The 15,929-nt window shown below is 42.3% G+C and overlaps 1 protein-coding gene across 4 annotated transcripts in view; it reads left to right on the forward strand.

Annotated features, from left to right (window-relative positions):
- Positions 1 to 15,929, forward strand: part of LOC124242358 (radial spoke head 10 homolog B-like) — a 67,698-nt gene that overhangs the window by 40,887 nt on the left and 10,882 nt on the right. For 2 of the 4 annotated variants that reach the window (XM_046667325.1, XM_046667327.1), the window contains exons 19-20: positions 13,114 to 13,306; positions 14,189 to 14,459. The exons of 1 other annotated variant lie outside the window; for it this stretch is intronic. In XM_046667325.1, coding sequence (XP_046523281.1) covers positions 13,114 to 13,306; positions 14,189 to 14,363 — 368 coding nt within the window. In that variant the 3' untranslated portion in view covers positions 14,364 to 14,459. Of the gene's footprint in view, positions 1 to 13,113; positions 13,307 to 14,188; positions 14,460 to 15,929 lie in introns of those variants that run through there. One more of the 4 variants, XM_046667328.1, reaches the window with a different exon arrangement.

Below are 15,929 nucleotides of genomic sequence, written 5' to 3' on the forward strand. Positions count from 1 at the left end.
TTTATGAAAATGTACATCCATATTTTTTTAATATAATTAGGCTGGCACTCTGCCTCTGATTCTGCCCCCTGGCTTGACGGAGTTCACTTTCAAGGCACCATCTTACCGATTTTCCCCCCCAGTTTTATTGAGACGTAATTGACATCCAGGGCTGCATGAGTTTAAGGTGTACAGCGTCGTGATTCGACTCACGTCTATCGTGAAATGATCACCACAATACGTTTGGTCAACATCCATCATCTCATACAGATAAACAAAAAAAGAAAAAGAAAAAAACTTTTTCTTTGTGATGACGCCTCTTAGGATTTAGTCTCTTAACAACTTTCATGTAAATCATACAGCAGTGTTAACTGCAGTCATCATGGGGTATGTTACGCCCCCAGGACGTATTTATCTTATAACTGGAAGTTTGCACCTTTTGAACACCTTCCTCTGATTCCCCCTCCGCCACCCCCTGCCTCTGGTAACCACGAATCTGATCTCCTTTTCTATGAGTTTTTTTTTTTAAGAGTCCACATATAAGTGAGATAATACGGTATTTGTCCTTCTCTGTCTGACTTATTTCACTCGGTACAGTGCCCTCAAGTTCCCTCCATGTTGTCACAAATGGCAGGATTTCCTCCTTTTTATGGCTGTGTAGTATTCCACGGTGTATATGTGTATACACCACAACTTATTTATCCATTCACCCATTGATGGACACTTAGGTTGTTTCCATGTCTTGGCTGTTGTAAATAATGCTGCTGTGAACATGGGGGTGCAGATTCCTCTTTGAAATAGTGTTTTTGTTTCCTTTGGATCTATTTCCAGATGTGGAATTGCTGGATCATGTGGTATTTCTATTTTTAATTTTTTGAGAAATTTCCTTACTGTTTTCCATAGTGGCTGCACCAATTTACATTCCCACCATCAGTGCACAAGGACTCCCTTTTCTCCAATCCTAGCCATCATTTGTCATCTCTGTTCTCTTTGATAATAGCCGTTCTCACAGACAGGAGATGATACCTCACTGGTTTTGATTTGCGTTTCCCTATGACTAGTGATATTGTGCTTTTCTTCATGTCCTTGTTGGCCATTTGTATATCTTCTTTGGAAAAATGTCTGTTTGGGTCCTTTGCCCATTTTTTAATTGGGTTATTTTATTTTCTATTGAGCTGTATGAGTTCTTTATGGGTTTTGGATATTAAATCTCCATCGGATATATGGTTCACATATGTTTTTTTCCCATTCTGCAGGTTGTCTTTACATTTTGTTTATGGTTTCTTTTGCTGTGTACAAAGAAGCTTTTTAGTTTGATGTAATCTCATTTGTTTATTTTTGATTTTGTTGCCCATGTTTTAGGCATCATATCCAAAAAATCCTTGTCTGGACCCAGGTCAAGGTGCTTTTTTCCCTTTGTTTTCTTCTAGGAGTTTTATGGTTTCTGGTCTTATATTTAAATCTTTAAACCATTTCAAGATGATTTTTGTGAATGGTATAAGACAAGGAAGTAGTTTCATTCTTTCTCATGTGAATATCCAATTTTCCCAACTCCATCTATTGAAGAGACTGTGTTTTCTCCATTGAATATTCTTGGCTCCCTTGTCAAATATTAGTTGACTATGTATGCCTGGGTTTGCTTCTGGGCTCTTGATTCTGCTCCATTGTCTTGTGTCTGTTTTTATGCCAGTACCATGCCGTTTGGATGACTACAGCTTTATAATATAGCTTGAAATCAGGAACTGTGATGTTTCCCACTTTGTTCTTCTTTCTCAGGATTGCTTTCTTTGGCTATTTGAGGTCTTTTGTGGCTCCATATAAATTTTAGAATTTTTCTACTTCTGTAAAAAAAAAAAAAAAAGCCATTGCTGAGACTGGCCTGGGGTCATAGTGGTTAAGTTCACGCTCTCCGCTTCAGTGGCCTGGGGTTCGCAGGTTCAGATTCCAGGTGTGGACCTACACGCTGCTCATCAAGCCATGCTGACGCAGTGTCCCACTACAAAACAGAGCAAGACTGGCACAGATGTTAGCTCAGGGACAATCTTCCTCACTAAAAAAAAAAAAATATATCCATTGGAATCTTGATAGAGATTGCACTCAATCTATGGATGGCTTTTGCAGTATTGACATTTTAACAATATTAATTCTTCTAATCCATGAACATGGGATACCTTTCCATTTATTTGTGTCGTCTTCAATTTCCTTCATCATTTTCTTGTGGTATTCAGAGTGGAGATCTTTCACTTCCTTGGTTAAATTTATTCCTAAGAATTTTATTCTTTTGAAGGTATTGTAAATGGGACGTTTTTCTTTATTCCTTTTTCAGATAAGTCATTTTTAGTGTATAGAAACACACTGATTTTTTATGTTAATTTTGTATCCTGCAACTTTACTGAATTTTTTGATTAGATCTAACAGTTTTTTGGTGGAGTCTTTAAGATTTTCTACATATGAAATCATATCATCTGCAAATAAGGAGAATTTTACTTCTTCCTTTCCAATTCTGATGGCTTTTCTTTCTTTTCCTTGCCTGATTGCTCTGGTTAGGACTTCCAGGACTATGTTGAATAGGAGTGGCGAGAGTGGGCATCCTTGTCTTGTTCCTGATCCTAGAGTAAAAGCTTTCAATCTTTCACCATTGAGTATGATGGTAGCTGTGTGCTTGTCATATATGGCCTTTAGTATGTTGAGGTATGTGCCTTCTATACTTACTTTGTTGAGTTTTTATCATGAATGGATGTTGAATTTTGTCAAATGCTTTGTCTGTACCTATTGAGATGATCATATGATTTTTTTTCTTTCATTCTATTAATGTGATGCAACACATTGCTTTATTTGCATATGTTGAACCATCCTTGCATCCCGGGAATAAATCCCACTTGATCATGGTGAATGATACTTTTAATGTGCTGCTGAATGTGGTTGGCTAGTATTTTATTGAGAATTTTTACATCTATATCCATCAGGGATATTGGCCTGTAGTTTTCTTTTCTGGTAGTGTCCTTTTCTGCTTTTGGTATCAGGGTACTGCTGACCTTGTAAAATGAGTTTGGGAGTGTTCCCTCCTCTTCAATTTTTTGAAAGCATTTGAGGAAGACTGGTGTTAATTCTTCTTTAAATGTTTGGTAAAGTTCACCAGTGAAGCACTCTGGTCCTGGGCTTTTTTTTGTTGTTTTTGGGAGATTTTTTGATTATTGATTCAATCTCCTTATTAATTGGTCTGTTCAGATTTTCTATTTCTTCCTGATTCAGTCTTGGTATGTTATATGCTTGTAAGAAGTTTTCCGTTTTTTCTAGGCTGTCCAGGTTGTTGGCATATAGTTCATAGTAGCCTCTTATGATCCTTTGTATTTCTGTGGTATGAGTTGTAATGTCCAGTTTTTATTTATACTTTTGTTGATTTGGGTCCTCTTTCTTTTTTTCTTGGTTAGTCTAGCTAACGGTTTGTCAATTTTGCTTATCTTTTCAATGAATCAATTCTTAGTTTTGTTAATCTTTTCTGTTATTTTCCTGTTCTCTCTTTCTGCTCTAATCTTTATTATTTCCTTCCTTCTGCTAATTTGGGGTTCACTTTGTTCTTCTTTTTCTAGTTTCTTAAGGCATAGAGTTAAGTTGTTTATTTGAAACCTGTCTCTTAATGTAGTTGTTTATTGCTTTGAACGTCCCTCTTAGAACTCTATTTCCTGGATCCTGTAAGTTTTGGAATGTTGTGTTTCGATTTTCCTTTGTCTCAAGATACCTTTTTATTTTCCCTTTAATTTCTTCTTTGATCCATTGGTTGCTCAAGAAAGCATTGTTTAGTTTCCATGCATTCATAAATTTTCCAGTTTTCCTCCTGTTACTGATTTCTAGTTTCATACCACTGTGGTCAGAGAAGATATCTGATATGACTTCAATCTTCTTGAATTTGCTAAGACTTGTTTTGTGGCCTAACACGGTCTGTCCTAGAAAATGTTCCATGGGTGCTTGAGAAGAATGTGTATTCTGCTCTTGTCGGATAGAATGTTCTGTACGTGTCTGTTAGGTCCATTTGGTCTATAGTGTTGATTAAATCCACTGCCGTTATTGATTCTCTGGGGGATCTATCCATTGTTGAGAGTAGGGTATTAAAAGTCACCCATTATTGCAAGGCTCTCTATTTCTCCTTTACACTCCATTAGTTTTTGCTTTATATACATAGGTGCTCCAATGTTGGGTGCATACATATTTACAATTGTTATAACTTCTTGATGGATTGACCCCTTTATCATCATATAATGACCTTCCTGTCTCTTTTTACCATTTTTAATTTAAAGTCTATTTTGTCTGATATAAGTATAGCTACCCCCGCTTTCTTTTGGTTACCATTTGCTTGAAGTATCCTTTCCCATCCCTTCACTCTGGCTACGTGTGTCTTTAAGGCTAAAGTGAATCTTGTAGGCAGTATATGGTTGGAACTTGTTTTTCTAAATCCATTCTATGTCTTTTGCTTGGAAAATTTAATCCATTTATGTTTAAAATAATTATTGATAGGTAAGGACTTACTCTTGCCATTTTATTAATTGTTTTCTGGCTGTTTTGTAGATCCATTTTTCCTTGTTTCTTATCCTGATGTGTTTTTGGGTGTTTTGATGCCTTTTGGTATCAGTATGCTTTGACTTTATCATGTTCTTTTGTGTTAGTACTTGTGGTTACCATGAGGCTTACATAAAATATCTTCAAATTATAATGACCTATTTTAAACTGATAACAACTTCAATAGGATTCTTAAACTTTATACTTTTCCTCCTCCCCGCATTTAGGTTATTGATGTTACTGTTTACATATTTTTTATATTGTGTAGCTAATAACAGATTATTGTAAAATTATGGTTATTTTTACTCCTTTTTTTAACTTTTGAACTAGAGTTGTAAGTGAATTACGCACTACCATTACTATATTACAGAATCTAACTTTGACTACGTATTTACCATTACCAGTGTTTTACACTACCTTCTTATGCTTTTATGATGTTTGCTCCCATTCAAAGAATTCCCTTCAGCATTTCTTGTGAGGCAGGTCTGGTGGTGATGAACTCCCTCAGTTTTTGTTTGTTCGAGAAACTCTTTATCTGTCCTTCATTTCTGAACGACAGCTTTGCTGGGTATAGAATTGATTGACAGTTTCTTTCTTTCAATATTTTTAATATATCATCCCATTCTCTCCTGGCCTGAAAAGTCCTGTTGAGAAATCTGCTGATAGTCTTATGGGGGTTCCTTTGTATATAACCTCTCTCTTTTCCCTTTTTTCTTAAAAAATTCTTTGTCTTGGACTTTTGACAATTTAATTATAATGTGTTTCGGGTAGCCCTATTTGGATTCAACCTATTTGGGATCTTTTAGGCCTCATGGATCTGGATGTCCATTTCTCTCCTCAGATTTGGGAAGTTTTTGGCCATTATTGCTTTAAATATACTTTCTATCCCTGTCTCTTTCTCTTCTTCTAGAATTCCCATAATGTGAATATTGTTTCTTTTGATTGTGTCCCGTAAGTCCTGTGGGCTTTTTTCACTCTTTGTTGTTGTTTTTTCTTTTTGCTCCTCAGACTGGATAATTTCAAATGTCCTGTCTTCTAGGTCACTGATTCTTTCTTCTGCATGGTCGAGTCTTCTTCTGAAGCTCTCTATTGAATTCTTCAGTTCAGTCGTTGTATTTTTCAGCGCTAGGGTTTCTGGGTTTTTTTTTTGTTTTTTTTTTTTTACGGTTTCTGTTTCTTTGTTCAGCTTCCTGTTTTGTTCATGCATTATTTTCCTGATTTCATTTAGTTGTCTGTCTGTGTGCTATTGTAGTTCACTCAACTTCTTTAAGAAGATTATTCTGAATTCTTTGTCTGACAGTTCATAGATCTCCATTTCTTTAGGGTCAGTTATTGGAGCTTTATTAGTTCCCTTTGGTGATGTGATGTTTACCTGATCTTTCATGATCCTTGATTCCTTATGTTGGTATCTGTGTATTTGAGTAAGCGGTCTCCTCTTCCAGACTTTACAGGTTAGCCTTGGCAGAGACAGTTCTTTGCAATTCAGCTGCATTTAGATTTCTGGATGTGTCTGCTGGTCCTTCCTTGGGCAGGTGGGGCTTGCTATCAGGGTCTATTTTGGGGTGAGGCCACTGCCTGAGCTCTGAGATTGGGAAGGGGCTGCTGCTGGTTGAGCACAGTTGGATAGGATGGATGACTTGGTTCCCTGCACAAGTGAGCCTGTAAGGTGGGCTCCATGGTTGCCTGGGTGTTCCAGTCAGGTTTACTAGATGGTCAGGACTGGGCACTATATTCAGCAGTAGGTGTGGCTATGAATGAGCTTCCCTCCTCTGGCGGGGCAGCAGGACAAGGTCCAGGGCTTGCATGGCTTGTTGTTTGGGGACCTGAATCAGGCAGGAGTGTGCCCTGAATTCCCTGACCAGATGAGGTCACTCTGCACAGGGGGAAAGCCGTGGGCTGGGCTCTCTGTTCAAGTGCCACTGTAGGCAGCTTCCCGTGTGCTCTGCTTAGGCTCCCTGGTCAGGCAGGCTGAATGCTGTATGCAGCAACGGGGGAGGCAGGGCTATCAGTTAGTTTCCCTGCCCGGGCACAGCAGGGAAACCAGCTCCAAAGCTGGAAAGGCTCTTTGTTTGTGGTCTTGACTCAAGCTGACCCATGAACCAAGTTCCCTGGCCAAACAGGGCTACTGGCTTTGCTCTACAGACTATCAGCTCTGCCTGCTGGACTCTGCTCAAATGTTTCTGGGCCATGCAGCTTTCTAGGTGTTCTGCCCAGATTTTCTGGTTGGGCAGGGCTATGACTCAGCTACCCTGCCTGGGTGGGATGGAAGGGCCAGCTCCAAGCAGACTCTCAGGTTTTCTCGATCAGGCTTTCTGGTCAGGAGAGGCAAGGAGCCACACTGAACAGCACAAGGGACTATGAATTAGCTCCCCTCCCTGGACCCTCCATGCCTGGCACTGGCTTTGCTCTGCAGGCTATCAGCTCTGCCTACTGTACTCTCTGCTGGAGTGCTGCTGGGCTATGCAGCGTCCAAGTCTTCTTGCTAGCCTTTCTGGTCTGACAGGGCTGGGAGCTACACGGCAGTGGGCTGGGCTATGACTCACCTCCCCTGCCTGGGCAGGAGGCAGACCAGACTGCTGGGCTGGCATGACTCTTCATTTGAGAACCTGAATCAGGCAGACCTGTGCCTTGCCAAGTTCCCTGGTCAGCCTGCGCCACCAACTTGGATCTGTAGATGAGCAAAGCTGCTGGCAGGGACTACTACTTGGGTGCTGTAGGTAGGAAACTCAGTCTGCCAAGATCCCAGTGCTGATTGCTGCAAGCCCCTCCCTGCTTCTCTGTCACAAATTCCCAGTGGTCCAGCCCTGCAGATTCTCCAGCAATCCCCAGTGGGGCAGGACTGGAGTTGGGGCTCCCAGAAAGCAACCCACAATGCTGGGGGAGCTGGATGTCCACCTTGGGAAACACAGGAGGAACTGTTGGCTCAGGGGAGACCTCTTGGCATGGTGCCCCACCAGCCCGGGGGGGGGGGGGGCAATGCAGTCAGTGTGCTCCTCTCACCCTTCCAATGGGGTCCGTCTTGTTCTCTGTGGCGCAGGAGGTGCTTCAGCCTCTAGGATTCTCTCAGTGGTGTCTTGTCCATGAATAGTTGCTGTTTCTTCTTGTGAGGGGGAGCGAAGTTAAGAAAGACCTACGTTGCCATCTTGGTGACGTAAGGCATGATCTTATGGAGTTGCATCAGTCTGTCAGGACAAGTGTACCTCCACCTGGGCCCCACATGCCCACCTCTCAAGCCTCTATCCTTATACAGTAGACGTGTCTCTCTCAGGAGTCTCATTCGCTTTGGTTTTAAAAGATGATCAAGTTAGAAACAGCAATGAACAAACCCTTATTCAATCCCTCATATTCCTCTTGATATTATCCTTTTTCCTGGTAAAATCCATCTAGTGTTCTATCTGCCGACTCCTTTTCCTCAACTCCCAGTTAATTCATCAGCCCTGGCCACACTGGCTTCCAGCTTCATCCCTCTCCTTTGTTGGGGTCATCCAATGCCACTCTGCTCTTACTAAAGAAAAGGACCAGATATATTGATTTGAAAAGTAAAATATCATCCGACCACTTGGAAATTAAAAGCAAACACAAAACAAACAACAACAAAAAGCCCCACGGATATAAAGTCCTCTATTCTTCTAAATAATTCTTAGAGAAAATCAAATGCATTTTTGATAATACTTGGGAAACCGAAATAACTTAAACATGACCTATGAGACACAGTCAAAACTATAACCAGAGAAAATTTATACAGGCATACCTCGTTTTATTGCACTTCACTTTATGGCACCTCACAGATGCTGTTTTTTTCCCCCCAAATTGAAGGTTTGTGGTCACCCTGTGTCAAGCAAGTCTATTGACAGCATTTGCTCACTTTGTGTCTCTGTGTTACATTTTGGTAATTCTTGCAATATTTCAAACTTTTTCATTATTATTACATTTGTTATGGTGATCTGTGATCAATGATCTTTGCTACTATTCTAATTGTTTTTGGGTGCCGTGAACCATGCCCATATGGGCGGTGAACATAATCGATAAATGCTGTGTGTGTGCTGACTGCTCCGCCGACCGGCCGTTCCCCCATCTCTCTCCTTCTTGGGGCTCCCTATTCCCTGAGACAAGAATATTGAAATTAGGCCAATTCATAACCCTACAATGGCCTCTAAGTGTTCAAGTGAAAGGAAGAGTCACACATCTCTCACTTTAAATCAAAAGCTGGTTCTTTCAGTAAAAAGATAATAAAAATAGACATACTTGTCTGGTACAGTCAGAACAAAAGTGATAAAACACGCAGATACTAACCAGGAAGAAAAAAAATAAATAAGCACAGATAAAAGTTTTCTAAGTGCAGTAAGAAAATGCTATATATACCTCTAAGCTAATAAATTTGAAAGATCGGAAATTATTTTTTAAAAAGATATTAATAATAAAAGTTTACTCAAGAAAATGTAGGAAGCTTGACTAATCATGGGAGAAAAACTATCAAAAAATTACTCCCCCAATTTAATTTTTATGAGCAAGTTCTTTAAAAAATTTAAGGAAGCACTTCTATAAGAACTTTTCTTATGTTCTTATATTATTTTTTCAAACTCCGAAGCATAAAAGAAGATAAAAACCTTTCAGTTCACTTAATAAAATTACTATAAGCAAGATATGAAAACTTGATAAGGATAAAAACCGAATATAATAGACCATTATTTCTTAACTAGGAAAGAAAGGGTGACATGAAAACCACTGACTGGGAATTCTGAGAAGATGGGGTGGCAGTGGTGTAAGTCTTTTCAAAGACAGCACAATTAGAATAGCAAAACCACAAATCCAGAAACTGCATATACAACCATATTTTGTGAGATGGTATCACCATGAAAGCCAAAATATGAATAGACAGGGACAAGCCACCACCTGCTACAGAACCTGCATGGTGTCAGAATGTAAAAAGGATGCAAAAGAAGGTAACAGACATAAAAGACAGAGAGAAGCAGTTGGGTGTCTTACGGACCTGAGAACATGAGAACTCAAGACTCCCAAGAACTCATGGGAAAGCATGGAAGGCCAATCTGAGAAGAGTGACTGAAACAAGGCAGGGCTGTGTACACTCCAGGTTATGAATGAGTACAGGGGCCAGAGGGAGGATGAAGGCAACAGGGCAGTCGGGCCCTAGGAACTCTCAGCAAACAAACCTGAGTTCCTTCCAGGAAAACCTCCATACTGAGGAGAAAGTGCTAGGAGGAGAATTCAAACTGAGAAGGATGAAACAGTAGGGTCCTCAAGGAGAGAAAATATGAGCCAGGGACTTTCCATTTAACTTCCAGATATGGAGGCTATAGACCAACACTTATGGCCACTCATAAACTCAAGGAATATGTCCTCACTCAGACATGGAGGCTACAGACCAACGCTTATGGCCATTCATGAACTCAAGGACCATGTTCTCATTCAGATATGGAGGCTATAGACCAACTCTTATGGCCTCTCATGAACTCAGGGAATATGTCCTCACTCAGATATGGAGGCTATAGACGAACACTTACGGCCATTCATGAACTCAGGGAATATGTCCTCACTCAGATGTGGAGGCTATAGACCAACACTTATGGCCATTCGTGAACTCAGGGAATGTGTCCTCACAGGCCCTTCCTGAGGAGTCTCCTGGAGAGTGACTTTCAGACAACACAACCAAAGGACCAGAAAAAATGCTGACCTGAGAACTGTGGCGAGGACTAAATAGGCCCCATCTCACCCCAAGAATAAATCTGCTTGACTACCCCATTAAAATATCACTCCATGCTGTCATCTGCCTCCTTACCCTGCCTTAGTTTCCTTTTTTTTTTTTGCAAGCATCACTACTTGAAATTGTTAGAACCACTGCTATATTCCCAGAACCTAAACAATGCTAAGCGTATTCCAGCAACTCTGTTTTTCATTGTTTTTTCTTTCCTCACCTCTGACTGGACTTCAAAGTTCCTGTCTCTTAATGTAGATTCTTTCTTCTGCTTGATCCATTCTGCTGTTGAGGCTCTCTCTTGCATTTTCCATTTCACTCATCGTATCCTTCAGCTCCAGAATTGGTTTAGGTTGTGATTTCTATCTCCTTGGTAAACGTCTCATTTTGTTCATGTGTTGTTTTTTTCCTGATTTCATTTAATTGTCTTTCTGTGTTTTCTGGCAGCTCATTGAACTTCCTTAAAACAGCTACTTTGAACTCTCTGTTGGGTAAACTGCAGATCTCCATGTCTTTGGGGTCGGTTACCGGAAGATTACTGTGATCGTTTGGTGGTGTCGTGTTCCCTAGACTGTTCATGTTCCTTGAAGTCTCGCGTTGCTGTCTTTGCGTTTGGAGTAGCGCAACCGCCTACAGCCTTTACTAACTCCCTTTGGGAGAGAAATGCCTTCATCAGCCCTGCTGGGGATTCTGAGGCTTGCTCCACATTTCTTGCTCCTTCTTGTGGCAGAATTCTTAAGCTTGTGTGCCTTCTCTCAATCCTGCAGTGCACCAGGCCAAGTGCTGACAGCCTAGCCTCCTTTTCGTTTTTCCAAGATTGGTGCTACAGCTCAAGTTTGTGGTCTCGCTCTGGCCCACAGCTTTGGGCCAGCTTTCTGTGCTTGCTCACTGGCCATCTGCCAAAGTTCCCTCTCGCTGACATCAGGAGTGCACACAGGAAGCTGGCCACAGGGTGGACGTATGTGTGGGTGAGGCACATGGAGTGCTAGGGTGCCCATGGGCCAGTTGGTGCTGACGATCTGCTCTCTCTCCATGGATTTGCCTTTTCTGTACACTTACGTACAAATGGAATCCTGTGTCTTTTGCATCTGGCTTCCTTCACTTATGATTATTTTGGGATTCATTCGTGTCGTAGCATGTGTTAGCATTCTGCTCCTTTGTACTGCTGAGTAGTACTACCTTGTCTGGATATACCACATTTTATCCATTCATCAGTTGATGGACAGTTGAGTTGTTTCCACTTTTTGGCTATCATGAATAATGAACCTAGGTGTGCAAGTCTTTGTGGCTATGTTTTCATTTCTCTTGGATAGATATCTAGCAGTGGAACTGTTGTGTCATATGCTAAGTGTATGTTTACCTTTTAAAATAAATAGCCAAGCGGTTTTCCTAATCGGCATTTTACATGCCATCAGTAACGTATGAGGTCTCATTTGTCCATGTCCTCTCCAACACTTAGGAGTGTGTTTAAGTTTTTTTAATTGGGCTGTTTGTCTCATTGAGACAAGCAAAAGAAAACTCACATAGTTCTTTATGTATCCTGGACACAAGTCATCCTTTATCTGATACGTTTTGCAGATATTTTCTCCCAGTGTCTGACTTGTCTTTTTATTTTATAATAAAAATAAAAAGGTAGTGTAAGGTAGTGATTTGCTTTGGCAGCGATGGCTGTGGGAACGCCACGAGCATATTGCTGAGTGCTCACTTGTACTAACACATCCAATGTGCGCACCCCCCTGTGAGGCTCCCCTGTTACAGGTGAGGAAGCCAGGGCACAGAGACGTTGACTTGCCAAGTCACACGGCGAGGAAGTGCCAGAGCTGAGCCTTGAGTCTGACCCGTTTGGCTCAAGGCTGTGCTCTTACCGACTCTATCCGCTGCTTCTTAGCAGAGGCTGTGCAAGACCTCTGACATGGTGCCCGGAAGTCTGGGACAGGGCCAGTAATCCCGGGAGGTTGATCTCCATCAGTTACTACCACACATCTCAATGCACAGCCTCTGCCACGCCTAGGCCAGCCATTGGTTATACTGGTATTCTAGAACCTAGGAGTTCACGTGGGAAGTGTGGCTGACGCATCCCTCAGTCCTTGTACAATTTGGCATTGGCATCAAGGCTCTTCCTATTGCTCTTGCACTCTGGGCCCTCCACGTGGCTCCTGGGGTGGGGGGGGGGGGTGGACAGTTCACAGAATCCTACCTTCCCGTACGTAGCAGCTGTCCCCACACTCCTCCCCTCTCCCCACCACCACACAGCAGAGTAGTCCCTTACAGTAGACTATTATAGACACGGTCTAAAAATAACTGCTGTCCTGAAAGATGCCAGACCCTATTGCTATTAGAGAGCCACCCAAAGCATCATCTTCCCAGAATCAGCTATTTTAAACACATTCCACAGTGGGCGTCCATTGGCTTTAGCAGATGTGAAACAACTCTTTATCAGGTCAATAATTTTACCTACCTTCTGAGTCAAAATCCTCTTTTTAAAGGCAGTTTTCATTAAGAAAGTAATAAGACAATGTATGCAAAATCCAAGAGGTTTTTTCCCCCCGAAACATGCAAAATGTAAAACTAAGGTTTTAGAAAGTACTTAAGCTATTTAGAAAAAAACTACAGGTACCAGGAGACTCAGAGGAGATGCTGACAGTCATAGCTACAGTCTAGTGACACCTGCCTCATTGCACGGGGTCACTGAAGCGTTCTGCGGTCACCTTAACCCTCAGAGCCCATGAGGAGCACAGCAGCGCCCGCCTTCAGGGCATGAAGACACTCGGCCCAGCAGAGGAAGTGGCAGAGCTGGAATGTGAACATAGACTCCAGAGTTACTGCAGGACTGCATTAATGCTCATTTTAATTAAACTGTCTTCCAGAAAAAAAAGCCAAAGATGAAGAAAAGGAAAAACTCAACACGTGGATCAGTAACACGTACATCTTCTTTGTGAACACTCTCTTTCCAGCACATAAATATCAGGAAACTCTCAACGAGAAAGTCAGGGAAAATAGATTATGTAATGCAGCCATGGCCAAACAGTGGAAAATTGAAAATGAGGAACTGGAGGCAAGGTAACTTTGTAAAACTTCTCAGCGCCTTCTCTCAGTTATCTTCCTTTCCTGTCTGCTGTAGCTGCCAGAATTTCAGGAGCAAATGCTTTCATTAAAACCACACCACTTCCTGGGGCCGGCCCTGTGGTACAGTGGTTAGGTTTGCACCCTCTGCTTTGGCGGCCCAGGATTTGTAGGTTCAGATCCTGGGTGTGGACCTACACACCGCTCATCAAGCCATGCTGTGGCGGCGTCCCACATACAAAATAGAGGAAGATGGGCACGGACGTTAGCTCAGGGCCAGGCTTCTTCTTCAAATCCCAGCCCCACCGCTTAACACTTGGGTGACTTTGGGCAAGGTCTGTTACTGCGTGCCTCAGTTTCCTCATCTGTAAGGTGGAGATAATACCCTACAGGACTGTTGTGAGGATTAAGTAAGCTAACGTTTGTAAAGCGTCTAAAACAACACCTGGCGTGTGGTGAGGACCCAATAAAGGCTGCACGCTTTTCTGGAACCACTGTCCAAGCTCAGTTCTATGCAGACATATCAGTCCAGAGGGCAAATGCCCGCCCTTTGTAAACCGCACCTCAAGCTTGTCGGTCTGTTGAAGAGATCATTAAAGGCAAAGACTGTAAGAGCCAAAAGGCCACTTCCTAGCTGCTCAGTTAGCTACAGAGCACAGGGGTTCACAGTCACTTTAGATATATGGAAATTTCATCTTGGACTGCCCAGAGATGGCATCACTTTTTATTTCAGGCAAAGTGATGACAATTTACATTTTTGTTTACAAAAACTGTTGAAATCCAGATATGGAATATTTTACACCATAGACAGCATAAAAACTGGTTTTGAAATTTCAAAGGCCAAAAAGTGATACCTTTTGTGTTTGCTTCTCGCGTTAGGCTGAATAGCTTGAGAGAAGAAGAGGCCAAAAGACAAGACTTTGATGTCGACATCACTGTGATCAAGGAACCAATGGATGCCCCATCCTTGAATTTCACGCCGAGTGCCCCAAAAGATGACACAGTGGTGTCCCAAGCCAGCAAGTCCATCACAAGTAAGAAAAAGAAAAAGTAGAGGTTACTGGGTTCGTCAACGAGCTGCAAGGGCAAGCAGACATAAAAAGTTTAGCCCTGAAGCACTGTAACAAATTTCCTGAGCAATAAAATTGCCTGCGTTTTACTTCCTGTCCTAGTGTTTTTGAAATACCACTACCCGGGCCCGCTGCCTTTCAGGTTCCTTCTATGGGTGCGTCACCGAACTGCCTGCATTTTGAAAACTGAGTTGAACAAAAAGAAACAATATTGGTATTAAATGTGTATTCAGTATGTTTTTCAAAAAAATCAAATATAGGATTGGTGATGAAGTTTAGAATCTGATAAAAGCCATCTGCAAGGAGTGGGGGGTGGACGAAGTTATTTACACATTTCCTCCGGCCCCCTGCCCCCGAGCCTGGACCGCCTCCTGTGCCCCTGGTAACCACCCTGTGCCCAAATGCTACCTGTCCTTCACGGGCCGCCTCACATATGGCTCCTTCCTACCGATTCCCACAGCACCGCAAACAGCATCACGTGGACACAAGGCCAAATGACAACCACGGGATGACGAGCACGTGTGCAGTCGGGGCCTAAGTGAATACTTTAAGGCTCTGTTAGAAAAGGTGACAGCTAATAATCTGTGTTCAATTCAAGGGTAACCACCAAAAGCATAAAAATACAATCTATAGCTTCCAAACTAGCAGAAGGAGGGAAAGTACCATCCGACATGAAGCTAGGAAAAGGGAAAACAACAAGGGAAAAGGATGGAAAGAACACACACAAGATGGCGGGGCAAGTGCCAATGGACCGGTCCTCACCAGCGTAAAGGGTTAACTCCCCTCCTCCTCCCCAACCCCTGCCCCCGAGATAATTCGACTGGATTTAAAAAAATCAAAATTCACCGTTACTCTTTACAAGGAAACATCTTAAAAGCAGAGAGAAAGGATGAAAATGAAGATATGGAAAAAGGACGAGAAAATCTAATCGAGATGACCGGAACAGCACGCCATATTAAAAACAGACAAAACAGAATTTAAAGCAAACACATGCATGATACAAATAAAAATAAGTATGATAAAAGGACCAACCACCAAAAAGATGCATTATTCACATGCATCTTCCGTAGCCGCCGTGCAAAGGCTGACAGAATGACAGGGGAGAAAAACGACAATCACGATGGAAGAGCCGGAGCAGAAAGAGAGACACGCAGTGAGGGCACAGATAATTGAAGCAACTAAACGAAAAAGTGTGAACTAATGCAGAGGCAGAACCCGAACGCAACGGAGAACGAACGCCGACAAGAGCAGACCACATTTCAGGTTGGAAAGTGCAGCAATTTCAAGTGACACATCAGAGACCATGAGCTAATCGTGCTGCAGTTAAGTCAGCAAGGAACACAGCCAGGCGAGCCTAATGCCGCTGGCAACTGAACACACAATCTGAAGTAACTCCTGGGCGAAGAGGAATCAGAATGGAAAGTGTGAATCGCGTGAGACTGAGTGACGATGACCACGCTCCAAACTGGGGAGAAGTCACCCCCCCTCCCCTCCCTAGCTCGGCAGGCTCACGCAGGTCGGGGGAAGGGGTCTGGGGAAAGGTCCTTTTA

The sequence above is a fragment of the Equus quagga genome, chromosome 7 (genome assembly GCF_021613505.1).
Source record: "Equus quagga isolate Etosha38 chromosome 7, UCLA_HA_Equagga_1.0, whole genome shotgun sequence".
In the NCBI taxonomy this organism is placed as follows: domain Eukaryota; kingdom Metazoa; phylum Chordata; class Mammalia; order Perissodactyla; family Equidae; genus Equus; species Equus quagga.